Source organism: Zootermopsis nevadensis, unplaced genomic scaffold (assembly GCF_977971745.1).
Source record: "Zootermopsis nevadensis isolate Lab colony 2312 unplaced genomic scaffold, Znev_1.0 Znev_ptg000007l, whole genome shotgun sequence".
In the NCBI taxonomy this organism is placed as follows: domain Eukaryota; kingdom Metazoa; phylum Arthropoda; class Insecta; order Blattodea; family Termopsidae; genus Zootermopsis; species Zootermopsis nevadensis.
This window is the reverse complement of record NW_028259139.1, coordinates 11,711,992-11,736,594: the sequence shown is the minus strand read 5'-3', so window position 1 is coordinate 11,736,594 and position 24,603 is coordinate 11,711,992. Positions and strand designations below refer to the sequence as shown.

Here is a 24,603-nt window from a genome sequence, read left to right as displayed (position 1 = left end):
ACACCTAGCTTCGATGGTCGGAGACAAGGAATGTATACAAAATATTGGTAAGGAACGTGTTGAAAATGGAAATTGGAAGACCGAAGACAATATTTTTGAGTAATAATATGATGAATCATAGTATGATCGGATTTGAAGCGGATGAAAATGGCTCCTACAACATTTAAATAAGATTGATTGTGAACACCAACTTTTATGTGAAAAATTTCTCGATGATATAAATAATAAACGAGACAGAAACAAATCATTTCCGACTAAGCAGTCCAAATCCATAGACCATAATTATGCAAACAACTAATTTGCTTCTACAATAAATTAATATCGAGGTCAGAGAAATACACAAAATCCCAAGGAACGTATTTGGAAAATATATTTAAACTGGATTTTACTTTTCTGCTGTCTGTAACTGGTTTCGTCCCCACAGAAACAAAATTATAGATTTCGTTCCTACGATCACGTAACGTGACTCGGGCGTACGCATGCGGACATGTTTGTTTTCCAACTGCCACCAGAGAGAAAAGATTTGTTTTCTCTCCTAACTCGGCCAGGCAGAACAGACCGACGGTGAAAGTGTAGGTCTGCCGTACGAATGTGTTTCATATTAACTGATCACGTAAGGACAATACATTTTATCAAATCCAGACCGGACCTGCTTCAGGCTCAAACGGAGAGTGAAACTTGGAAACTTCATAAATTCTTTGCAGACCCTACCCGACATCGTTCAGTACAAATTTACTCTTCGTTTCCTTGTTTATTTTGCAACTTCCTAGAAATAAAGGCACTCTGAGCGCACCTGTAACGCATTCGCTTCGTCACTCCTAGAATTTTTGACGGTTTCAGATGTCCTCTTGTCGTCTGTGTTGGTCACTTAAATCAATGTCTGTACCGGTTTCGATATCCTGTTAACAGGACCACCTTCGTCTTATTCATGAAAAAATAAGAAGTATATACAGAGGTGAAAATAATAGTGAAAATTACTGTCTTATGGTTTGCAGCGCCGTGTAGTCTGGTACAAATTTCAGAGCTTATCCATCACAAGGGCGATGAGTCCTCATCGTCCTGATGATGGCGGCAGCAAGGACTACACGACATTACAATCCAGAAGACCGCCATATTTGGACTCACTGCCGTGGAAGTATCAAATCTTACTCAATAACTTAATGTTAGAGACAACGTTTGCAATTCAAACCCGAAATCATTCGAGTACTAGGCTAGAATGCTAATAATTTTTATTATATCTTCGGCCTTCAATCTCGATAATTTCTTCTATACGGTTTTTTCATCTCTTCATGTATATGTATCTCATAATTGTCTCCAGCTGTTTTTTCGGTGTAACTTTAGACTGTATTTCTTCTGTGCCTAACCTGGACTATCAGCCCAACATTCTGTTTTAAGCTGTTTCTATTCTTCTATCCCCTGCCTGACTAAAGTATGAGTGAGTCACAGTTAGGCAAATAAGCATGAAACAATTTCAAAGACTCTCTCTCTCTCCATCAGGGCCACATCAGTCACTGTTGATAGACACTGACAGTGACGTAACGTAAGTTGTCGATGGTAGAGGTTAGTGTCGACACGACAGCATTCCATCCCTGGTGTTGGAGATCAGAACTTATTCACGTAGGGATCCTAGTCCCTGATGACGGAAACATAAATTACCTCCAAAACGTCGCATCCTTTTTCCATAATTCTTGAGTAGGCTTCAATGTATTTAGTCGCCGTCAAAGCTTCGCTAAGGATTATGGTAGGGTGCATAAAGAACTCAAAAGTTACTCGAATTTTCTTTATTACGAATACTGTAGAAAACACTTTATAATATAAAACGTATTAATCATAAACGAATCAGACACTTTGTACAATACAATGAGAAATGTTATTTACAACAAAATAAGAAATAGTGGTGAAACATATTTCGTGACACTTACAGATAAAAGGACATTAAAATTACTTTCAACATACAGCCCAGTCATAAAATATTGTTTGTGATTAAATGCATGCAAGTTAAATGAAGCAAATGCTAGGAGCACAGGTTCAAATGGTTACTCAGATCTCGACACAGCGAGCGCTGGGATCACAGGTTCGAAACCCGCCCGAAACACAGATATAAATGTGCATTCTTCATCATCAATCATCAACACACTCATCACTGTGATCCACCAAATTATGTGGGGATTCTGCCATGGATTGTCCCTTTTTGACTGAGATGAAACATTATTTAAGAATCACAGGAAAGAATTCCCAGCCTCCAGAGAAATCCTGGACAAAAACCAACAACAGAGTCAATGAAAGCGAACAATTTTTCACAACACGAATAGTACAAAGAAATGTCACCAGGTGGTAATATAATCGGAGAACTACGAAGTGAAATCCTAGTGAAAGTCAATCCATTTCCTGTATCATTATGAATTATTTTTGTTGTTGCGCATAAAGTTGTAAACTTACGAGAATGTGAGAAAGAAATGTTGTAATGAAATGGTCTGAGGGAATTACAGTGGAAAGTTAAAGAATGCTTATTGTTAATTCTGAAAAGAAACTCATATTCTGTTTCTGTCACACATTTGTAGCAGATAAACATAACCAGTGCATGAAGTAGGTTCTCAGGATTTCTCTTAATTAACGAAGCTTATAAATTGAGCATTAAAATAAATGAAAGAAAGTTTGTCTGGCGTCGCCTTGGAAACAAACAGAACTATGGTTGTTGTTGTAATATAAATAGTTAACGTTTTGGAAACTACAAAAATAACCAGAGAAGTTAAGTAAACACTTCGACTTTGTTGTGACACTGACTTCGAATGGCATTAAACGTAGAAACATAATTATTATTTTATATTATGAATAACGTTAAACTATCAATTGTTGAATAAAATAAAAATTACACTGCGTAGATATGAATTTGTGTTTAGTAAAATGTAAACTGCATCCAGAAATATTTCAAACATACATTTTTATCTTAAAATGATTAACTCCCTGTCATGCAACAATTTCATGTCCGAAATGCAAATAACTCGAAAAAAGCTGATTTACGTTTATTTAATTCTGGTCTGACTAAACAGTACAATCCTCTGCTGTACATTACGTTAAAATAAAAGTGGAAAAATAAATTTAGTTATTATAAATCCCTGCGTTAGACATCAAGCTAGGCGAGTCACTTTCACCTCGCAATTGATAATGAAACACATTCACACACTCATTCGCTATTTACTCGCATACACACGCAGTTTAGTCACGGAGACCTGCATTGTTCTGACTTCAGATGCAAACGAGATAACAAAGACATGTGGGACGGCTATAAAATCAGTTGTCTAAAAAGTTGCAGTAACAGCACAAAATCCACTTCATCTCAAAATGATACAGAAATTTAATTATCTTTATTAATTTTATCAGAAATATTTCTGGCCATGGTATGATATAATAAATGTACAGAAAATAAGATGCGAACTGGGCTGAACTGGTACAAGATTTTTGTTCAAGGTCAACCATGGTTTCCATAACAAGAAGAGATTTCCTTCCTAGCTATATGAATTAATTGTAAAAGTAAGAATATATATAAGTACTTCTGTTGATTTGAAGGTTCTGTACGTGCATTAAAGTCGATATTCAACTGAAGATTTTGGTTTTTCAACGAAGGAAATAGTAAAATTACGATATGACTACCTTCATCTTCCAAATACACGAAATTAAAATGCGTAGCACACCGACTCTGGTATCAGCTTAAATCAAAGTCAGAGATGACAAAGTATTGACGTATAATAATTTCCCATAGCAATCATGGTACATGTAAAGTGGACAGACAGAAACAAAAAGGGTCTGAATCCGAATTAGAGAACCTAATTTAGCATATAAAATGTTGCGCTGGTGTAAACATACAGAAAGAATAACAAAATATCTGTCAAATTATAAATAGACGAGGGCAGAAAATAAGGAGCTTGTAGTGATTATAGCAAATCATTAAATCATTTAAGGTAGATGGTTGGAATTAATCACAATTACGCAGAACAAAACAGTATGTAGATTACATTGTAATAAATGTTATTAAATATGAAAATAAATAACAATTAAACAACTGTTACATGTAATAGAAAAATTTAAATGTTAAGATTTAAAAAACCATAAAATCACAGAAAATATCAGACGATTACAAATAATTAACTTTGGGATTCGTATATTTAGCCAAAATTTCAATCATGCAGGAATGTCGAAGTAAAAGCTTGGAGTGTAAACATGGACGTTACGATGATTATATCAGAAAACGTTACAAATAAAGAAAGCAGAACAAACTGTTGAAATGTTACGAATTCTTGTCGGCCGCTAAATGAAATCTACTGCATACCATGTAGAGAAATTTGACACAAAAGTTTTGGATCAATTCGAGAGTCATTAATGATATATCGCACGTAAGATAGCCACCCACTACAACGTAGAGACAATGACCTCTCTGGTTCAGTGCCACTTCACAAACCAAGCGATGCATCTCTGAACAATGATGTGACTTCCATACGTAAACATCTGATCACGGACAACAACATGAAAAACAGAGTCCAAAAAGGTGGATATCCTCTGGAATTTTGCGCCGTGTAGTGTGGTAGAAATCGATAGACGTTTCAGAAGTTTTAGGGTGATGATAGAGACAGTAAGCACCCCTGAAACGTTGATCAATTTCTACCAAACTATGCTGCGAAACATTCCAGAAGACAGACGTCATCATACTCCTCGCCATGAGAACCTAAAATCTGAAGAAGTGCCACCTACTTACAGTGCCACAATTTTGAACTAATTCATCCAGAAAATCTTGTAACTTACCTTTTCGATTGTGGACTGTATGTGTCAGAAGTGGTTCCCAAACTTATTTACTCCAAGAAAACCTGACAAATCTCAGAAAATATCCAATAAAATTAAAAGATCTAAAATGTATTCTGTGTGCTCATTAATTTACTTCCAAACATCCACTTGATTTAAAGATGGCTGTCTTCTGGGATATAGCAACGTGTAGACCGGTGGATAATGACAGATCACTCAGATGATAGAAGCAGTAAGCTCCTGTGATATGTCGGTCAAGTGTAAGACTTCAAGAAGACAACCATCTTCAAACCCGTCTCTGTGAGAATCTGAGCTCTCACCTCTTGATCTACTTTAAAATACAGAACAAAGCCATTATATGTTGTTTTGTAATTCAGTACCCTTCTCAATATAACAGAAACGTTTCATAAAATACGCAAACAGGGCTTTTATATTTATATGAGCCACTTCTCTTAATGGTACACAAGAATTCCAGCATTAGGCACTATTTCCAACTATCCTCCTAAAAGAATCCTGTAAGCGAACGTCAGTTTGGGAACCACTGCTATACGTCAATCAACATAGATACAGTTCTGTTAAAAATGACTTCCGGCTTTGTTAGAGGGAGCAGCTGAGCCCGCGGTCCAACAAAAATACAGTGTTTTTAATCAGTTCAGTTGCACAGGTAGTGTGCAACGCCTAACTGGTTTCGCTTTGGTTCTGGGACACATTCAGAACGCGATATTATGTCCCCTGAGGAAGGCATCGATTTGCCCCTGAGCCTGTCCGCCGACGTCAGAAGGCGCAACGTAATAGAATGGCTGTACAGAGCGCTGAGTTGTTTGTTGTGGCTGGTAGAGCTGGAATCTCTGAGGACCGGTGATCTTGGTGGACGTCGGCTGGTACCTCTGCTCTACAACACGCTGTTGCTGCTGCTGGGAATACAGCTGCTGGTTCTGCTGTATCTGATTGTAGATCTGCGGTGTGAACAGTGACTGAGACTGCTCTGTGTTCACATACGGCTGTAGCCTGTGCTTGAGGCTGACCTCGGCTGTTGTCTGAGGCAGTGTCTGGTACAACACAGTGTTGTACTGACCGCTGGACGGGTCGTACACCAGCTCGGTCTGGTACACAGGATTTGAGGATAATTGTTTAGAAGACGTTTGTTGAATCGTCGCCAACTGTGGTCGTGCTGTTGGCCTCGGTTGCTGGTATAGTGGCTGTGATGAAGACACAGCTGGGCGTGCCACTGTTCGTGGAGTGGACACTACGTTGTTTTCCAACTGAAACTTCCTGAGTTCGGCATCGAAATCAACAGGGGCTACAGTGGTTGGAGTAGAGTAAATGGAAGACTGGGTGGGGCTGCCAACGCTGGTAAATTCTTTGGTATAGACGACTCCAGGACGGGGAGTGGCGGATACAGGAATCAGCTGTGGTCGATACGTGGTTGCAGGCAGCTGCGACTTGACTGTCGTGGACAATGTGAGAGGACGCGGGGTGATTCTGACTGCTGGAGGTTGCGTTACAGCGTCTTCTTGATTCTGGGCGTACTGATACACCTGTGGTCTGCGAACGGGTTGTGGTACAACGCGAGATCTCACAGGGGGCGCTGGTTGGTACACTTGTTGTGGTTCATATTCAAGTTGATCTTCATCGGCCTGGTTGTAGTTTTCTTGGAAAATGGTAGTGGTTGTTCTGGTGAGAGGTGCTGCAGTAGGTCTCGGTCTTAATGGCCTTATAGGCCCTTTAGGAATGTTTTCTTCGCCACTGTCGTCAGCCAGTTCTTTGCCACTTTCTTCTTCCTGACTGACACTGTTTGGGTCGCAGGGATTTCCGGACACATACGTGAACTCCCGTTTATTGCCGTCAGGATCCACATACCCGTACTTCCCCCTTACAACACAGTCTGTTCCGCGGACCTCTTCCTTGAAGCTACCGTCAGCAGCTTCGTATCCGAATGTAAACGACCCGTCATCATTATATTTACTATAATTTCGAATAGTTTGCACCGGTGGCTGTTTTGACGATTCTTTCGGGCGGGAAACGGGGCTGGTGGCGGACAGAGTCCTGCCAATGGGTCTGTATTCCTGTTCACGAACAGCTGCTTGCGTGCGCGGTCTGGCATACTGCAGACCGTTGTAAGCATCTTGGCTTGATACCAGAACAACCCCTGCGGTCTGTGAATCGTCTGCAGGCGCCTGGGCCGCGTAGTATTGTACCTGCTGGTCCCGTACCTCCTGGTCCTCCACGTCTTCATTCACCGGCCTTACGCGCACGCGCCGAGCAAAGCCCGGTGGTGCGAACAGGAGAACCATGATTCCCACTAGGACAGGCAGCGTCTGGAATTGTTTGCATTTACAATTAACAGACCGATATATTTTGCATGCAAATGGAAAGGAGCGAAGACTACAGGAATATTCACTGAGACCTAAATTGTTTAAGTGAGGTAAACATTCGAATTGTTGAAAACATTTTCCCTGCCCATTCTTTTTCACATTTTTAAAGGTTATTTATGGTTTATTTAACGGCGCTTTGGAGTTCCTAGTTTACATATAATTGAATAGTGGGATGATAAGTGAGTGGTGGTATGGAAAGGCTGGGCAGACAGGATCTCCCTATTGTGTGTTTGCGTACGAATGAAAATCGCATAAAATTAAAACAAAGATTCAACAGTGGGTATTAACCGTGAACATTTTGACGGTGAAACTCTGTACTAATGAAATTTAACTCTGGCGTATTATCACGGTCCTGTCGACGTTTGGGAATCTTATTTAAACACAACGCAACGAATGACGGTTTCTAATTTCCAGCGTTCCGCTCACTTAATTTCTTACAGAGTTACTAATGAAGTGAAAATTCTCTATTTATCTTACAGGCAGATTTTAAAAACCTTCACAAAGCTCTCAAGTGGAACTGTGAGCAACTCAGCGGAAGAAAATTCGTATTCAGAAGCTGACAGTTGCTCAGTTGGTCAAAATATTCCCCGCCTTCTACGGAACTCTGCCCTATGACAAATAAATCTAACCCACATCCTCACTCCCATTAATCTAATATCCATTTTAATATTATCCTCCCATCTATATCTATGTCTCCCAAGTGGTTTCTTTCCCTTATTTCAGACTAAAATTTCGAATCCAGTCTCATCTCTACCATACATGAAAATTCATGGTCCAAATCATCTTCCTTGATTTAATTAGCTTAATAGACTAAAAATTAGTAGGGGGGAAACATGAATCTCCTCTGACCTCAAATGCCCTCAAGAAACGTACTTGTATCAAAAAATAGAATGATATAAAGACCAATGAGTTATAAATTTGCAAACAAGACATTTAGAAGCGATATGTACATCAAACTAGAGTACAGTGGCGCTGGCAGAGCAGTCCCTAGTGAATGTTAAGTTATGAGACTGTTCACATAAAAGTCGCATAATTGCTCCAGCCAAAAAGAAGGAAATGAAAAGCAAATGTTATGTCTTAGCAGTGACTCAATAGGGCGTATGTTACTTAAAGTTGCGCTGTGACGTAGAAAATTGCTATGGCCACCTTGAACTGTGCCTCTGCGGTCCACACGCCCTTCCCTCTCGATCCAAGGGCGTACCCAAGCCACGTCTGTTCCACTTTCCAAACACGCTTAGCAGAATTCCTCAGGCAACGGCAGAACGTTTCGAGAATACCAACAAGCAAACTGGTCTCATTTAACGAAACAATGCGATGTAAATATGGACTGTATTCGGTTTACGACGGTTCGATTTACGACCATCTGGTTTACGACACTTTTACGTCACTAAAGGATCGATTTGCAACGAAGATAATTTATTTACGACGCAACGCACGTCATCATGGACGCATGTGAATACACAGAAATAAATAAAGTATACCTAAAAAATCTGTACTATGTTGTGCCCTTAACGACTTTCATCCATAAATTTATATCACTGGCGGATATTTGTCACAAAACTGCAATTTTAAATTTATAACCGTTTATGTGTTACATTAAACCTCACATATCTAGTGATTTTGCTGAAAAATGGATTCATAGCTGGTGGCCTGGAGCATAAAAAAGAATTTGTAACACTGCGTTTAGGGAGAAGCTGGGTCCGATTTACGACGGGACGCGCTGTTATGAAAACGGGACAGCGTGTAGAGGAAAAGTCTAGAGTTAAAGATCAGCTATGTATTAATACTTGCACTCTTAATCAAATAATGTTAACATACTTTTAGTTTATAAAGCTGACATAGGCGGGATGCAATCAAGGACTGTTTTAAGACACTACCTTGAAAACTACATAATGATAAGCTTCATAATTGTACTCTTCAGTTCATTATCAAATTTAGGAAGAGAAAATGGACGGAGATGTAGCACGCATTAGAAATAATAAAACTACACAAAAGTTTTGGTCTGAAAATCTGGAAGGAAAGAGGCCGCAAAACCTGAAAAACTTCCCTGAAGATAGCAGATATAAATTCTTATGAAACGTTTGCAGGCACCTACAAGACTTTACGGTGATACAACAGAGAAGACCACTGTCAGCAGTATTAAGACTGGTCATGAAAAATTATGACGGGAGAGTGTGGACTGGATTAAACTGGCAAAAGGTAGGGACCTATGGCGGGCTCTTGTGAACAGGGTAATAGATATTTGGGTTCCATAAACGGCAGGTAATAACTCATTATCTGAGCAAATATTAGATTTTCAAGAGGGATTGTGCTCCACAGAGTTAGTTATCGGCAGAAGTTTGTGAACACAGCGACAAAACTTTCTAAAACGAAAAATAACTTAGGTCAGGCAGAAAACTGTCAATTGTTTAAAGAACCTGTGTCTTATAGGTGGTTAATGTCTCATCACACGCAAAGCTCAGTCACGTCGATCCACGACGTACTGCATCTGAAAGTGGCATGAATGTGTGAAAAATGAAAGTGACGGCATGACAGACACAGGGCATACGCGATATGCAGGCCCGCACACAAACACACACGAAATTCAATGACAGAGACGTGTTTTAAGAAATACTTTCATTTTCCAACAATCTGTTTTTATTGTTCATGTTACCAATATTAAAGTGACTTTCACTTTCGTGCGTAACTTTAATCTATCTACACAATAAAGTCCACAAATCAGATTCAGTCTTTTGATCCTACAAAGCCGAACCTCGTGTAAATAGTATTTAATTATTCAGTCTTACCGCAAAGAAAACAACACTTCACAATTACAAAGATCAGTTGTTTAATCCTGTATGAGGAAACAATATCTGTTTACAGTGAGAATCATACGAAACCCATAAATGCAAAATAAAGAGTAAATAATTCTTACAACAGCTGGTATATGTAGTTACTAATCAGCTTTTAAAAAAATTTGTCTGAAATCCCTGCTAAGGACATACGCCAATACACTTGTTTTGTGTCATACTATAACTACACAGACCTTAAGATGTCCTGATTCCCCATCGAAGGAGTCGTATCACATGAGCCCTATTGATTTAAAAAAAAACTCTATAATAGTCCTGAAGATGTACGAAGTATATACTTCCGAAACTTTGGCATCTACCTACAAGTTTACACAGAAGACCAACATCGACAATTCACTTCCGTGAGAACCTGAAATCTCTACAGCAGGAATTCAGGCCGTGTTAGTTGCAGTAACAAACAAACGAACATTTTGGTTGCAACCTGACAGGCTGAGAAACGTAGTTAGAAAAATTAGAATATCGCCATGCCTGCGACAACTGTTAGCATATAAATATAATTATAACAGGAATGTCTATGATACACCTCCATTCCAAATTCCATTTGTCTAGCCCCAATGAACCGTTAGCTACAGCCATAAAACGTAAATTAAATAGTCTATACACAACTTCAATCTGGCTTCCATGTTGTTTTACATTCTGTACGAGAATTATCTAAAAAATATTATTTTTTTAGAATATCTATTACCACTTAAACTTTCAGAATATTACATTAAGCGAAGACAGTGTCGCTCTTAAGCTATAACTTCGCACGGTTGATGTTACTGATGGAAAAAATTATAACTTTTGAAGATGGAATGACGTTTAGTGACATGATATTCATGCCTGATTTCATGAATGTCTGTCAAAATGGTTCAAATTTATTAGGATGATACACAAATTGACGCATATACGGACATATCGTCACAAACAAGTTTTTAGTTATAAAATATATTCCTAAGGGGAAAAAATGTGACATTTTTATGTTGTAATACTGAATAACATGGTGGGGTTGGGGTTTTGTGGTTGTCCGTTTTGTAACGTCGTGCTGTCTTGCGTTCCTCTGAAACGTCGGACACCACCTTGAAGAACACGAAGACCGCGATCTAAAACGTGGCAGTTGAAGACCGTAATCACATTCGAAAGGCTCGTGAGGTGGATTGAGAGCGGATTTGCAATTAATTATATCACAAACAAGAAGGACGTCTACTTCTAGCAAGCTATCATGGTTATGTGTACTATCTGACACTACAAAAGTACATTACATGTAGTTCGTAGACTTACAACTTATCAATATAAATTTAATTACAAAAATGAAAGGCTGTATTTGTTTTAGATTGCAAACATCCTCAATGCAGACATTTGTACCAATTTCAGTTTTAATTGCGTACATTTTTAGTATAACCAAGGATACACTAATCTTTGTAACAATTCATTATTTTAAACATATATTTTTGTAAATTTATCCAATAATGTAGAAGAATAATTTTTAATTGTACGGTTGTCTTCTGGGATACAGCACTACATACTCTGTTAAATATTGACAGACATTTCAGAGGACCATACTGCTTCCATCATCAGTGTGTAGATCTACCAGACTACACAGTGTTATATCCCACAAGACATCCATATTCATACACATCAAACCCCAAATCACATCATCAGAATTACATTCATCACGCCAGCACAGAGCTAGTGAGCTATTCCTACTTCGTTTAGATCCATTTTAATATTGTCGTCCTATTTTCTTCTGTCTCAGATAAAACAACTTTTCAACGGTTTTCATTATAAACATTATCTCCATTTCACCTCTAATTTTAAAAAAAAAATATTGTTGTAAAATTAAAACCGAACTTCACAGCCATGTGTTTCGTATTAAAGAAGTCCTGAGTTCAAATATAGGTCCAAGGACCAGCTATCCCAAATTATCATTTCGTGGTTCACCTCAGTCGCTCCACGCAATTTTCGGAAAGTGCTTAAATAATGTACAAGCGTTTCCTTCCACATTCTAGCTAATTTATTGTTCATTATCATCCTATCATTTGAATATATTAATGCCACAGTCTGACCTACCGACAGCATCGTTAATTAACCCTTAAATAGAACAGAATCGAACTAATTAATCTATCTATTCTCTCCACGACGCGGGATGTTACCTTAATATTAAAACGTTGATGGTAAATAAATTATGTGTTTGTGTGGAACCCGAAGTTCGTCACTAGATACACAAAGCCCGCCATATCTTGAGCCACTTTAATCTATTCACTCCCAACAATTTGTCCAAATTTAACAATTTCACATTTCACGCGATTGTACTGTCAGGAAAAATACTAGGACAGACGGATTTGTATTGTAATTTCAATAGAAACAGCAAATAATGAGTGATGGAATGATAAAGAACGCCACTGTTTTGTACCTGCAAGTGCTGCCTCATGTTGGGACACTTGGGGAATCACTTGTCACTTTAACGCAAACAAACACACGACAACTTTCGCAAAGTTCTTCTGACGAACGGCTGCACACGAATAATGCAATGCCCAGGAGCGTGGATCCCTTTATAACCGTGCGGATCTACGTGGACTTGTCCAGTCTGCAGGAGTGAGGGCACACGGCTCGGGGCGGATGGGGGGGGGGGGGGGGGAGACAGTCACCGTAATGAAAGAATTGGATTACGCAAGGCAGGCGCTGATGAGGAGTACAACATTTTTGGTGCAAATGTACTTCCGAACAAGTACCAGTGGCACAGTCAGGGTGCAGTATAGACAAATTAATTAACTAAACATTCCCACCTAGAGAACAGTACGTTCATATTTTGAGGTAATTAAAAGCCCTTATTGCGTAACTAAGCACCACGCCATGAAGACATATGGGGGGGGGGTTATCGCTCCATGCATTTTAATCTCGGTAGTAGACGGAGATGAGTGATTAGCTTTAAAATTCGACAGTTTTATCTCCATGGAAGAAGCCGTGTAACCAGCAGAAATTCGATATCGATTGGCCCCAGAGCCGGTTTGAACCCAGTGGTGGTGAGTGGTCACAAATGATATACCATATAAGAAAAAACTATTTATAATTGTTCTAATACTTTTAAAAATTAAAGTTTTCTTTTATTCCGACAGCAGAGGGAACATTTTTTAGTCCCGTTTAGATTTGTAGCGTTCCAAAGCGTTTCATGTCTTACGCTGAAGTTAGCATCGTCCTGGGAAACCAACAGCAGGTACTGAAGGTCAGAGAGATCTGACCCTGAGCAATGACACTATAAAACTTGTTCTACACGAATAAATTAATAGAAAAACAACAGTTACTATGACATTAATTCAAAATCATTTCGCAGCAGCATGGTAGAGTACTAAACTAGTGTTATAAATAAAACACTTACAAACGTGTAAACTGAACCAGGGCATCAGTTCGTTACGTCATATTAGCTCAATAAGAACCAAAATTAAACTTCCCCAATATGTTTAGTGTACACCCAAATACCAAATTTAGCACAATCAAAATCCGCTAAGTAATTATAACACACAACCTGTCAAATGCATTAATTTTATACACTGCCTGCAAAGAACATTTAAAAATGACTACGTCTTTGTACGGAGCCTTCAACTTAGGGCACAGGTTCCGTAAAAAAGGGTGTCCGATATACCGAGTGTAACACGTATTTGTTTCCGCAATAAAATGGAGTAAATGGTTAAGCAGAAAGGCGAGGCCAACAACCCATACAGTCCTTCAACGCTATTTCTGATTTAGGACACTAGGTAATCATTACATAATTCTTAGTTGTCATGTGCTCTTATATCCCAACACACATAAGAAGTCTCTGGTTCACGACGGTCCGATTTACAACGTTCATAAAATACAAATTTACATTTATACTGCGATGTCTTTATATAGACCGACACAGACGGTCTCAACTTTACGTCGGCCCGATTTAAGACTATTTAAATTTACGACGTTTCATACAGCTGAAGAAACTTGCGTTTATTTCTTATCGATATTGCGGACACAGGCCGAATAACTCGACGTGCTTCTGGTTCACGACGTGACTTGGGGTGGAGTATTTCGTGCATTTCCCGTCACTAAATCGTTGAATGTGGCCAATAGAAGGAAAAACGCGTTTACTAGGAACGGTCCAACTGTGAAAGAAAGTAAAAGTGCTATACAAAGAACACGAACATTTCACGGCTTTGTCCTGTGCATTTACATCGAATGATTAAATATAAATATAGAAGGTTAATCCAATATATACATAGTTACAAGAATTAAATATATAAATTGATCTGAGATACAGTGTTTCAGACCACAGACGAACTTCAGTACGCTTATCGTGTAGGAATACTTGCGTGCAAGAAACTGTGGTCTGCGCTGAGTGAAATTCTGGCGTTTGCGAAGTGTTTACATAAGTAGGACTCCATCGAGTCAACTGATATGACATGAATATCGATACATCGAAACAAAGCCTGTCGATGTCTGAGTCATACACGGTCATGCAATTTAAGGTGTGTTATTACTCACAGCACAACGAAAGTATCAAATGAGGGATTTTTTTATTAACGACAAAGTATTTCGTGACTTCCTCAACACAACAACATCATGGCTTGGACTATAGGCCGTTATACGAGATGAGGGTGTCGTCCATTATCCAGATAATATATGTATACGACGTTTCGGAGGCTGGTCTTTTCTCCATCTTCAAGCAGTAAAAAAGAGTCTGTATTCGACACGGATGGACAAAGCTATTCTTCATCACGTGGCAGTAGGCAGACGTTACCGGATATCAACGTTCAACAAAATAAATTAATATAAATAATTATTAACTAGAAGCTTCGTAATATGCTATAATTTTCATCAAATGTTATTCGGGTGATCAAATCATGGAATATGAGACGGGCTGGGCATGTAGCACAAATGTCAGGGGATTAGAAATACATACAAATTTTAGTATGTAAAACATAAGAGACTTGGAAAGTCTAGTCGAAGATTAGAAGATAATATTAAATTTTATCTTATATAAATGAAATGTTAAAATTCTGAATAGACTCAACTCGCTGAGTTTGGCTTTTGAAGATGGTAATAAAACTTCAGATTCTATAAAAGACCGCAAACTTATCAACGTAGTAACAAGTAGTGAGTTTGTAAATCAAATACAGACGGATACTTGTTAATATATTTTGGTATTCAATAAAGTTTACGTGTGGATGAGCTGGAAGATGCAACAATGTGATCAGAACGTCTGAAATTGATAATATTTACACACGTATTAATTTGTATAGACCAGAATATTTACATCTCCGATTTTTCATAGAGCAAACATTAAAGAATCTGTTCAATGGATAACTATAATTCTATATTAATTCTTCTCTGTGCATTAACAAGTGTCAATGTACATTCAAGTAGAAGGTAAAACGATGACACCTACCTACGAATCTTACACGGCGTCACGATCCAGAACAACAACATCGTTATAAAAAAATTCTGTTGCGTATATCCCAACAAATGACAGTGAGTAGGCAGCCATCTTTGTATTCATCGCCGTGAGAACCTCAAATCCTACAAAGGACAGAGATTATCTAGCCTGTGAGGACGATGAAGTCTCTGGTTAGAAGCAAAATGAAACCGCGAAGCAACGCGTTGTGTTGAATTAACAGCATGGCGTCTCGTCGCGTAACCATTAGCCTCGGTCGGGGTATATCAGTCAGAGTTGTGTGTAAGGTACCTACTTTGCAAACAGAAAGTTGAGCAACACAGAATAGGACTCGCCCGCTCTCCCTGGAGCACGCAACACGTACAGGTGCTCAGTTCCTCGTTACATAAAACGGAATTAATAATCCGTACGTATATTCTTAGAAAATTATTCATCGCACATCACGACTGGCACGTACATTCAGAAACTTTGTCGTATGCTGTTCTCTGTGACCACGAGAATAAATTATAAACGGATCTAGTCAAATATTGTATAATAAGTAAAATCAAATCGAGGAATATAAGTTCGGCTAACCACGTAGCACGCGTGGGAGAGAGAAAGGTTTCCACAAATTTTTCTGAAGGTAAACGACTATCTGGAAGACGTTGGTGTAGACGGGAGGATAATATGAAAATGGATGTTAAGTAAATCGATTGAGTTGTGAAATGGATTCATCTGACTCATGATAGGATCCAGGGGCTGACTCTTTTAAACACGGTAATAAACCTTCAACTTTCATAAAACCCGAGTAAATTCTTGTCAAGCTGAGCGTATTATTGCATTTCCAAGATGAACTCTTCTCCATGGAGTTAATTAATTTAGTCGATATCAGTCACATCCATACGAATATCATGGATTCTAAACATGGTCTGGTCAAAGATATTTGTAAGCATCCTTCAGTCTTGTCCTTGCGACAAATGAGTCCTGCCAAACGTTCATCCGAGTGTCAAGACGTAATTTCTAGAAGTAAATTATCATAGTCAATCATATTCAAGTTTCACTTATTAGTAGGCGTGTGGAAGTTCCACTCAAACTACCAGACAGATCAGAGCATGTCAAGGACTTTACCCACACACGGGCAAAGATAAGTTGTCCTGTGTTTAATTAAGCACGAAGCTCTGAAAACGGTACTATCTTAATGCTCTGGCCCAACCCCTAAGCTAAAGGGACCCTTTTATTCAGTCGATGAAGGGCATATCCCACGGATGGTTCCGACGCCTAGACGAAGAGAAAAATTTCTATCGCGTGCTAGGAATTGAAAGAACTTCAATTTGGATTACATCAAGTATCTAAATACTTTTTCAAATCTGTATCTCTCTTGGTTTTTGTTGTTCATCCGTTTCCAGACACAAACATTTTGTTGTCATGGCTACTGAAAAGCAGTCACTAATCTACACATTTGGCGATTTCATTGTCAATAGACATAATAACCAAAGATGACTGTCTTCTGGGTTTAAGCGCCGTGTAGTCTGATAGAAGTTTACTAACGTTTCAGAGGTCCTTGTTGTCTCTATTATCAGGGCTGATGGACGCAGCAAGAACCTATGAAACGTTAGTAAACTTCTATCAGACTACACGGCGCTTAAACCCAGAAGACAGTCATCTTCGGACGTACCGCCGTGAAAACTTTAAATCTTACTTAATACGTATAATAATAAGTCTTTCTACACAGCACAGAAGCATAAGTTGAGTTTCCTTAAATTTAAAAAATGCGGCTAACCGTGGGAACTAGTAATTTGTTGTCGTTTTCTTGAGAACACTTGATACAGGAAAGGAAATCCGTTTTAAGATCTGGATATTGGTATTTTACTCCCTTCTAATCGTAATTCACAATCCGGTTATGAAGGCTGAACTATTCGTTCCGAGTGTCAGATTAGAGAAATTATCTGCATAAGAGGCAAACAAGGTCGAAGTCAAATATGGTGCATTCCCTTGTAAGTAAGCAATGCACCTTTTGCAAGTGGCCTCTTGTATATATATCTGTCGGGTGAAATGAGACTCGACATTTGTACACACTTAATGCACACGCTCCGACGTCCTGACATTGCATTGTGTAACAGACAGCTGAAACGCTTCGGAGCAGACCTCTTGTTGGAATTTCCCCGTAGGCCACACGTAAATAAAAAAACAAATTAAATTTAACGAAGGTCGCACGTTCTATGTTTCTCAACCTGTAGAACATGTATTTCAGAAGACATAAATAATACAAGCGAAACATTTAACATGTTATATTAAACCCAGTTTCATGTTTGCATGTCGGTTTATTTTTGCCCACAGAAGAGACATCTAAACCGAAGCGGAATTCACTGAAAATACGTGCGACTAATATATTTATTGTTATTCGCGTGTAACACCGTATTTTGAGAGATTATTTTAAATACAAACTATTTCAAATTCATGTTACAAATTACTACACACTTCACTAGTTTCATATATTATACGACTTTGTTTACCTCGCATGCCTGATACTGACCAAATCATTCATGAATACAAAGTCCGAAACATTCTACACTTCGTAACTGAAAATTCTTTAAACTCGCTGAGGCGATAAAATATCTATGCGTGTCGGGGCGATTATGTAAAGCTCCAACCATTCTGCGCCTCGACGTTATACTTCGGTGAGAGGCAGTACCCCCCCCCCCTCCCCTCCCCCAAGTAACCATTCGGTAGGAAGCTGGGTGTGCCCCAGAGCCGATCTGGACGGGCTAGTGACATGAAAATTCTTGCCGAGAATCGATTCGCGTCGTCTAGCCGCTAGCCACGTCGCTGAACGCTGTATCACCTCTCCTGGTCGACGAAGGCTGCTGTCAGGACACATCACACCGGAAGCAGCTGGCTCTGCACGAAATTTACGATTTGTGGCAAACATCTGGAACGGTTTCCTGGTCATTGCATCCACACCGCTTCAGGGTCACATCCAGACTTGCATCCCACGTCGCACAGTACTGTTCAGTATCTTCAATTTAAACAGCCAAAGGGTGTTGACAAGGAAAGATTTTGAAGAGCAAACGCCTAGTCTTATAATAAATGCGTAATATGACTACCTTCCTCTGCATGACACTGTATAAAAAGAAAGTGACATACATTTCTTTGTTCACTTATGAATGAACGAGGTAAAATATCGTGACAAAAGACGTCCTTGATGTTACTCAATAGATTGGTGAAAATAAAGCCATTAGGAATTAAAGAAATGTACTTTATTTTGTTTTAAGAACAAACCTTTGTCACGGAAACCGAGACGAAAGTAGATTACCATCTCGAGGGGCTGGTCCGACCTCTGGACCCTGATTGTGGCAACTCGGTCCCCTACATAGAGCGAACCGGAGAACATGAGTGTTGTGGTAATATATGAAGTGCTACACGGTGAAAGGGCGGTTACCAATAAGCGACTAGCTCCCAACGCTGGGTCCATGTAAAAATACTAATAAAATATTACACTGGTCACGGTTCGCGAAATCACCTTCAATTCCGCAATTACGAGGGTCGCTCATTAAGTAATGCCCCACATTTTTTTTCTCAGCCAATAATGAAGATAGAAAAGTGTACTTTTACATGCTTGAGATTTGATGTTTCCCGCGTTCGTGTACGGAGTTTCAAATGATTCCAACCGATAGCGGAGCTGTAGTGAACTGTTAAAATGGCGTCTGTGAACGACTCTCGTTACAAGCAACGAGCTGTAATTGAATTCCTTGTTGCTGAAAAAGAAACGGTGGTGAACATTCATAAACGTTTGTGTGCTGTGTATGGAAGCTGTGCAGTCGATAGGAGCACCGTTGGTCGCTGGGCTAAGAGAGTTAAAGCTTCAGGAAGTGAAGAAACCGAGCTCCGTGATCTGCCGCGTTCTGGGCGTCCTGCCACAGCCACCACTCCAGACATGTTGAACCGCGCGGATGCCATTATTCGTGAGGATCGGCGCATCACAACTCGACAATTGGCCCAACAGCTTTCAGTCAGCAATGGAAGTGTGATTGCAATTATCCAGGCTCTCGCATATTCGAAGGTGTGCGCAAGATGGGTTCCACGAAGTCTCACAGCAGACCACAGGATTCAAAGGAAAACGATTTCTTCTGAATTGTTGGAGCGTTTTGATGCTGAGGGAGAGGTCTTTCTGTCCCGGATCATTACAGGTGACGAAACCTGGATACACCACTCTGAGCCAGAGACAAAAAGGCAGTCAATGGAGTGGCATCATCCTCAATCACCGAGAAAGAAGAAATTCAAGACAACTCCCTCCGCCGGAAAAGTCATGATGACTGTCTTTTGGGACAGTGATGGGGTCATTCTTGTGGATGTGATGCCAAGAGGTGCGACCATCAATTCAGACGCGTACATCAGGACCCTGAAAACCCTCAAGAAGCGTTTTCGACGAGTTCGGCCTCACAAGCATCCAGCAGAAATTTTGCTCCTGCACGACAATGCACGCCCTCACACAAGTCTGAGAACCCGGGAAGAAATCACCAAATTGGGTTGGACGGTGCTACCCCATCCACCCTACAGTCCAGATCTGGCACCCTCCGACTTCCATCTCTTTGGGCCACTTAAAGATGCTATCCGCGGAACAAGATTTGAAGATGACGAGAGCGTGATTCAAGCAGTGAGGACATGGCTACGTGCACAGGACAAGAGCTGGTACCGGCAAGGCATGCATGCACTTGTTCCACGCTGGCGTAAAACCGTACAAGTTGATGGGGACTATGTGGAAAAATAGTATGTGTAAAGGAAACATTGATTTATATTGTCACTAAATTTGAGCCATCTTGAATAAATATGTTCTGAGGAAAAAAATGTGGGGCATTACTTAATGAGCGACCCTCGTAAATGGCTTGGACACGAACATTTTTCACTTAATTCTTTACATAACATTAGGAGGAGCCTGAACAGAGTATAAATGCGTACTCCACCAGAGACGTCACGTCATTACACATGTTTTATAGCCAACTATAAGGCTTGGCCTTTCTGGGAAATTTTCTGCCAGCATTTAGAAACTTTTTTCGACATTTGGCAGGATTCCTTGTACGGGGGTCTACTCAATGCAAGGCCTCTACCTACACAGGACAATACAATACGGCAAAACACGGATAGACTTCTGAGCCTCGAGTGGGATTCGACACACAATTTCATTGTTACGAACTATAAAGATTACGCCTTAGAGCTATGTCGTCTGAGTACATAGAATTTCAAAATATGATTTTATATGTGTGGTAAGATGATGGAAAAAGATAAATAATTTCAATTACATACCTCAATTTATACTGACACTAGCAAGAAATAAGTCTGAAACAAGACATATGTTTCAGAATTACAATATTTCGTATGTAATCACTTGAGGTCGGGCCTACCGTTGATGTAACCTGCGAAATTCTGACTGCCGGTAATATTAATATTCTTAGAAACATGGGATCGTCTTTTGAATACAAATCTTTCAACAGACTGCATTTTCATGTTGTTGGCGTGACAACGTTCCAACATGCTACTATGACGACACAATATCGATATTTATACTTCGATAGAATTGCGTGTGTCCAGTACAGGGAAAGAATAACAAACTTAAGTTCTTTTGTATTCTATGATGCAGTTAAGTCACAGTACGTAGTCTTAAATAGTTTTGTCAGATCCCGTCATTGTAAAATCTGTTACGTGCGTTAGTAAATGAAATATCCACAGCACGTCTTTGTCTTCAGACACCCTGGGACCGAGGAAACTGTTACCAAGCTAACAGAGTTCATCGTTGCAAGAAATGTATTACAGAAAGTTGTAAACACGAAAATTTCTTTCGTCTTTTGTCACATGAAACACATAACACACGCAACAACGGTTGTCTGGTTGGAGTGTTTGTCAACACAAAGGCTCATAATCAGTCAGTGTGTTTTTTTCTTTTGAGAAAAGAACTCCTTTTAGTAAATTATGTTAATAACATTTACATTAACAAGAAACAATTGACGGCAACTGGTCCGCTTGTTTAAAGAAACCATCTTAATTGCTTTAAAGTCAGGAGAATACAGAGTTACACAGTTTTGTTTTGCACTCATAAATTACATTCTCCCATTCTGTCTTGTGAGAATTATTTTAGCGTTGGGTCAAAACACGCTTAATTATCTGTCTCAGGAACATGAAGTGGCGTGTCTGTTCAATTACATAGTCGACTGAGCAGATTTGGGCCATAAATTACGAAAACAAGAAGGCATGTCCCTAATTAAATAACAAAGAATGATTCGCTTTCAGGAAAACAAGACGTATTAATTCCATGGAGTAGTTCTTCCTGAAAAGCTGATAGTCTCACAACTAATGAATAAATACACCCGAAGGTTCATTATCGTATACACAACAGCTCTCTTGTGGGCCATAACCCCATTAAAATTCATTCTATCCACACCCATAGAACCAACTTATTTCGCATAAATGTCAAAATTATTATTCTACCCACGGCTACTCACGTATCAAAATTGAGTACGATTTGCACATGTGTGTGAAATGTAAGCTTTTGATTACCATTATTCTGGTTAAAATAAATCACTTTTTGGCCCTACACTGTTGACAGGAAATTCAGTCACCCAGCCTTGGCTAGTTCCTCATATAGAAAGTAACACGGTACATACACTGATCTCAACCAACATACATTTTAAACTAAGATTCCCACCTGCATTAGATAAGTTGAAATACCCGTAACTTATTGCTGACGTATTGAATAAACGTGTTCGTGTATTTCAACGATTTCAATCAACCTGGAATGTTACTCTTTCAAACTGTAACCAGTTCAAAGAAAGAAATTCTGAAATTTTGTAGTTTTACGAGTATTTACTTTATATTAAAGACAGTAAACCTAGAGGAAGAAGAAAATCTGGAAGACCCAGAAAAAGATGGTCTCAGACGTGAACTGGAACAGGCTGTTTAGCCTATCCCACGAAGATGATGATTAAAGATACTATATTCCGAAAAATATTTCAAACTATAAGCCAAAAATATAGGTTGTTGAATGTGTAAATAAATCATACAGCATAATAATTCACTCTAAACTTGTTTCAAACGCGAGAAACCCACGTTTAGAAATAAGAATGTGTCCTTCAACAATTTAATATGAATATGTAAGACTTGAGGTTCTCACAGCGGTGAGTATGAAGATTTCCGTCTTCTGGGTTGTTGCGCTGTGTAGTCTGGTTGATGTTAACCAACGTTTCAGAGGTCATACTGCCTCCGTCATCAGGGTGATGAATATCATCACCCAGAAGACGGAAATCTTAATATGAATAGTTTCTGCTTAGTACTTACCATTCTCCTGCAAAGTCCGGTAAAGTCTAGGGCACACCTAGAAACTACTCCCAGTTACGTCACGTTTCACGAGGGTGGGGGAAAATTCATTACCCAATATAAAAATCTGCACAAAGGATAAGATGGGCCGAGTATGTAGCACAGATGGGAAGATGAGAAAATTTTGTTTGAAAAGCATAAATGGAAGAGAAAACACTGGAAATCTAGAAATAGATGAAGCACAATATTAAAATGCATATTAAACAGATCGGGTGGGAATGTGTCCACTGAATTTATCTGACTAAAGATTGTGACTGGTGGCGGGTTCTTGAGAACGCGGTAATAAACCCTCCAGTTACATAAAAAAAAAACAAGATCTTCTTCACATGGTGAGCGGCTTTGGGCTCATAAGAACTTACAAAGTGTAGTTAGTTCAGATTTAAAGAAATTCCCACCAATGTCTCCGTCTATTGCTGTCTCAATATCAACTACAGTTTTTTGATTTAAGACAGTTTAAGGGTTTAAATCGAAGTTACATCCATGAAGACGTTGAAATCAGATTAAATTGAGGGAGTGCTTTCTACCAGTCAGCAAAATAATATTATATCTTCTCGTCCGCTACCTGGAATACTAAACATTAAAATATACTTTATTTAAATAACTTTTAACTCTTGTTTCACATGCATGTCGAACTCTAAGGGAAAATCACAAATTGAGGTTGTTTCACAGTAAATTCCTGATGAAAATATTTGGTCCTAAAGAGAGGAAGAAACATGAGGGTGAAGGAAGCTTCACAACTTTTACTCTTCACCAAATATTGCCAGTGTGATACAATCAAAGAGGATTCGACGAGGGCATGTAGCACGCATGAAGAGAGATGAGAAATATATACAGATTTTTAAAAGTAAATCCTTAAGGAAAGATATTAATCACTGTGGATGCCCTGATGTACAAGTGAGGGTAATATTAAAACTGATCACAACAAAATAGTTTGTGAAGATGTGGACTGGATTCATCTGGTTCAGCATAGGGTCCAATGGCGGTGTCTTATAAACATGCCAATGAATCTTCTGGGTGTATAAACGGCGAGGAATTTCTTGAGTCACTTAGTGACTGAGTTTCTCAAGGATTCTGCACCGTGGAACAAGTTAACAAATATGAAAAGCAAAAGTTGTTAAGTGCTGTAACACGAAATAACACATAGTTATTACGATCTATGATTTATGATGATGGCTTGATGTGACATTTCAAGTTCTGCTTCGTATTGGTCTGGATATACTGAAGACAACCACGTAACGCTTCCATCAGGAACCATTAAGTTACCCGGCACAATTTCTCACTACGCGTTGCTATGGAAACTTACCGCGGAAATAACTTTCTCGCATCGTCCATACAAAGCCATGACTATATAAAATTATAACACCGCCATAACTGTTCCAGTTAACAGGTTGTATCCGGTGTCATTAAAAGGGTAAGTGGCACATATAATATCGATCACGAAATATTACTTTCTTGTTTAAATTAATAACGCTAATATCTCAGAAGTATTTACATTGATGTGACACACTACACAAAGGCCCGCTGTTTTGAATATATTGCCTGATGGCAAATGCTTTCGTCCAAGAATCTGCACTTCCATGACACCCTATCATCACTATGTTAAAATATGCGTCGTAAAACAATCGTGTTATGTTACAGAAACTACACGAAACCTATAAATACATTTGAACGAAATGACGAAGTGCTGAATAAAACAGGGGGTACAAATAGTAACCACACGATCATGTAAGAGTTTATCAGATTACACCTGATTTACGTAACCAACTTCTGAAGCAACTCACTTTTCAATTCAATTCAATTCAATTCAATTTTGACAACAATTGTAAAAAAATAACTTGAGAAA

The 24,603-nt window shown here is 39.1% G+C and overlaps 2 protein-coding genes across 3 annotated transcripts in view; both read right to left on the bottom strand.

Annotated features, from left to right (window-relative positions):
• LOC110831112 (uncharacterized) overlaps positions 1-24,603 on the bottom strand; it is a 134,759-nt gene that overhangs the window by 13,230 nt on the left and 96,926 nt on the right. The window lies entirely within an intron of this gene.
• The window catches only part of LOC110831110 (uncharacterized), a 119,764-nt gene continuing 96,927 nt past the window's right edge, over positions 1,767-24,603 (bottom strand). Inside the window, exons 1-2 of one of the 2 annotated variants that reach the window (XM_022066725.2) lie at positions 12,411-12,570; positions 1,767-7,112 (exon numbers count right to left, since the gene is read on the bottom strand). In XM_022066725.2, the coding sequence (XP_021922417.1) occupies positions 5,505-7,112; positions 12,411-12,428 (1,626 nt within the window). In that variant the 5' untranslated portion in view covers positions 12,429-12,570 and the 3' untranslated portion in view covers positions 1,767-5,504. Of the gene's footprint in view, positions 7,113-12,410; positions 12,571-24,603 lie in introns of those variants that run through there. The other variant, XM_087344283.1, reaches the window with a different exon arrangement.